The sequence below is a fragment of the Abramis brama genome (genome assembly GCF_963993115.1).
Source record: "Abramis brama genome assembly, chromosome: 2".
Classification (NCBI taxonomy): Eukaryota; Metazoa; Chordata; class Actinopteri; order Cypriniformes; family Leuciscidae; genus Abramis; species Abramis brama.
In genome coordinates, this window is record NC_139964.1 from 56,977,011 (window position 1) to 56,980,938 (window position 3,928).

A 3,928-nucleotide genomic window follows, 5' to 3' on the forward strand; every position below is an offset into this window, starting at 1 on the left:
AAAACCAATGTCACCACAAACTCACCACATGAACATTTACACGGACCAACCTCTTTATTCTGTCTCATATGCACAAGCACTAAACTGAATGGAAACATTTGTGGTTAAGATGGCTAACTTTTTAACTGGAAACAAAGCTAGACCCTTCCTCAGAAAAAGACACAGACCGTGCACTTCAGTAAAACTCCTTTGAAGAGCAACTCTGATGCTTTGAATATTTCAATTTGTTTTGATTTCAATTAGATTTTAACTGTTCAAAAGAATTACTAGCTTTAGAAGTAAAGCAGACCTAACATGCACCAGTTAGAAGAAAAATAAGAGGAAAAACAATATAATATAATATTATATATATATATATATATATATATATATATATATATATATCTTACTACAGAGAAGCAACTTAAGTGGGCATTTCTCTTTTAACTTTAAAATCATAAGATAAGATAGTTTTAAAATAAGATAGACAGTTTGCTTGTTTACTTGTTGCTAACCATTATCCAAACATGCTAATCTACTCAGCAAGCACAGAATGCTTCATCCGCCACGGATTATGTTTTGGGAAAATTTAATTAGGCTAACTCTAAATCTGAGTCAGAAAAAAACGCTGCAATCATTGAGTTTAAGAGACATATAAGTACCTTAAACTAAACACCACTTCATACAGGAAACTCACTTCTACATCCTGTTATTTCAACGTCATTATGCGTGTCCACAAAGACTGTGTTAATAGGAAAACAACATTGTACTGCAATGAGGACCAGAGTAACAACAGTAGTTACAGCTTACTGTTATAAACAAATGATCAATGTGTGAAAAATGTGTTAAAGTGTCCAGTCACTTTTTATATTAAGTGTCTTTAATTATGTACTTGTAATTATGTAAAAGTTAGGTAAAATGTTTAAAAACACTTTTGCTTCTGTTGAGGTGGGATTTGGGTAAGTTTAGGGATAGGTTTCATGGTATGGTTAGATTTCAGGGGGCAGGGAAGGATCAACGATGTAATTATAGATGTTATTATAGATATTAATTACAGCTACATGCAGCTATTTTTTTAAATATAAGTATAATGTTAAAACATGTCTGTAAATAATAAGACCATTGTATCAAATTATTAATTTAAATGTTAGTACACAGTAGTTAAAGACACTTAGGCCTAATATAAAGTGGGACCAAGGATCCAAGTATGGAATATATTTTACTTTCAGATGTAATGGTAGAAAGTCCTCAACCTTGAATCATTACATGTGATGTTAAATGATAATGAAACCTGCAACCTTTATCATATTTGGAATGTTTCAGAAAGCACCTCAGTTCTATTTTAGTTCTACTCCATTTCTGTTCTGACCTGAGCATATGTACTGAAGTCAGAACACTGTACTCGCTTTGTCTTGCGTTGTTTTTGTCTCCTGGTTATCACGTCTAAAGATGCGTAACACACCTCTTCCTCCTCACCCTGGAATGAAAGGAATGAAATTGCTTTCTGGAACTTGCATATATTATATTTAAATGTCTATAATGAACGTGCATTTTTGCATTGTTCATACCTCAATTGTATTTCCACTTTTCAAATGGTCTTTTTGATCTGTCGCAGCATCTACAGTCGATTGTTTAAATTAGAACATCACATACATAATGGTTTAGTTATGCAATGGTTATGTGTTACACTTCAATTTATACATTACTATCAGGCTTTGTTTGCAGGATTTGCTTATCCAAAGTTTATCTGTATATTAAATAAAAAATGTGGCAATGCAAAAGAAGAGTGTGAAATAGTGAATGATACCTGTAGTTTTCCTCTGACAGAGGCAGTACAGACAGATAGAGGAGAGGAGAACACACACCGGACACACACTGAACAGCAGCGTCCAGCAGAGAACACAGTCTAGAGGAAGAGTGGAGGTGATGTTCGAGGGTCCAGAACACAGAGTTACTTTCTCTATATAAAATAAACATAAATAAATCAATGAATGTTGGCTTTATATACAGTCATGAGGTGTAAAGGGTTCAGAACAAGTAGCCACTTGCTAAATATGCAATAAACACAAATGTATCAATGAATGTTTTAAAATGTATTTTTGTCCTGTTCATCTTGCTTCTTCAGTGAGAAAGTTCTCCATAATCACACGAGCAATGCAACTAGCAGAAAGATTTTCTTACCAGCAAAAGAAAGACGAGTTGTTCGGTTTCCATAATGGTACACTTCAGATGAGGAGATGATGCCTTTTTCATCTTTATTTACCTTATTCTCTATTTCTGCACAGTAATACAGTCCCAGATCAGAGACACTGATGTTAGTAATATGTAGATCATGAGAATTACTGGAGCGGTTGTGGATTAATTTGAAACGCTGATATTTCTCAAGATCCCAATTCTCCCTCAAATCTATTACGAGAGAGGGTTGATTTTCATGAGAGCAGTTTCTTATCCATACAAAGCGGAAACCATGAGTTACAGAGCGATCACAGTAGAGAGTGATGTTGTCTCCTGGTCTGACTTTCATCTCCACTTCTGCTCCATAGATTCTGTTCTGACTGAACAACAAAACACCTGTAAAAGTGCAAAATAACTTAATAAAGAACTTACATTTGAAGTGTACTACCATACAAAAATATTCACAGTAATATAGGCATTTACATTCGAAAAACTCTACAAACAGCTGAATACTTTCTCAAAAACATTTTTTTCTTACACATAAACACGATGAAAGCATTTCTTGGCCTCTCCATCTCTGTGAGTGACTGTGAATAACTGACACTATGAGGGTCTTACAGACGGCAGCTCTCATCTGATTGGTTCACGTCAATGGAAAATCTTTTCTAAAATGTCTCACGTCACAGGGGGTTGTCATAAATGAGGTTATCATGTGTACGTACAAAGAGTAAGAGCGGTATTAACCAATCATTGATTACCCCATAGAGTTTGCTCTGATTGGTTCACAAAAATGGAAATAATCATCAAACAGATATGAAGAGAGAGTAAAACTTTTGTTTGTCTGATAGATATGATAGATGTGTTTGGCATCAAATAATTTTGATTCAGACATGCAGATAATCATCTTCACTTGAGAAATGTTGTGCTTTCAATTGGTCAAGTTTTTTTTAATCAAAGTGATGTTCTCTGTCGTATTGTAATGGGTTCAAGCCAGCAACGTGTAAACATGTCAAAACAGGAAACCACAGCTCTTATATTCAGAACACTTACAGCATTCGCCTTCACATTTGCTGCTGTGACATGTCGTCAAACTCAAACTTCACACATCTTACTTGATCACTGGTCACCAAGCACAAATGTTTCCATTAGCCTTTCTGTGGTTTTGTGTGTTTGTTAGAGTGCACATATTTGCATGAAGGAAGTTTGCTCAGCTTGTCTATACTGTGGTTATACTGACACTAACAGCTGTCCATTGAGTCCAACTCAGCTGCATTATATTCTAAAACAGAAACAGTAACACATGTGAAGATCAATGCATCATATGATAAATCAACTATACAATACACAAAAGTGTGTGATGCTTTTTATAAAAAACATTAAAGTTGGCATGAAACAGAACTTGCGATCATCTTCCCTATTGTGATAAATTTCCAAGAAAAATATATTCTATATATAAGTATATAGGAAATGTTATGTAATGTAATGTAAATGTAATTCAGCTTTCTGTGATGGGTAGGGTTAGGGTTAGTGTAGGCCTATGGGGACAGAAAATACAGTTTGTACAGTATTAACAGTGGTGTAATGTACCAAACTAATAATACTTCTCTACAGTCCTCAATTAAAATACAGATTCTCCCAAAAAATATTTCTGTCAATTTTCACTATTACTCCACTACATTTCCTAAATAAAATGTATACTTTTACTCCGATACATTTCCCCGAAGAATGTTCGTTACTTACTACAAAATAAAGTCGGAAGAACACAGACTGCAAG

General features: G+C 34.4%; 1 protein-coding gene across 2 annotated transcripts; it reads right to left on the reverse strand.

Annotated features, from left to right (window-relative positions):
* Positions 1-349: 349 nt before the first annotated feature.
* LOC311072612 (uncharacterized protein) lies at positions 350-2,807 on the reverse strand. 2 transcript variants are annotated; one of them, XM_084097756.1, is made up of 5 exons: positions 2,693-2,807; positions 2,161-2,550; positions 1,787-1,885; positions 1,548-1,597; positions 350-1,456 (listed from the first exon to the last, which is right to left on the reverse strand). In XM_084097756.1, the coding sequence occupies exons 1-5, from the start codon at positions 2,727-2,729 to the stop codon at positions 1,328-1,330; spliced, it is 705 nt and encodes a 234-aa protein (XP_083953882.1). In that variant the 5' UTR covers positions 2,730-2,807; the 3' UTR covers positions 350-1,327. The 2 variants fall into 2 exon arrangements, with proteins under 2 accessions (XP_083953882.1, XP_083953881.1); XM_084097755.1 differs by having other exon boundaries at positions 353-1,456; positions 1,787-1,939.
* Between the last annotated feature and the right edge of the window lie 1,121 nt (positions 2,808-3,928).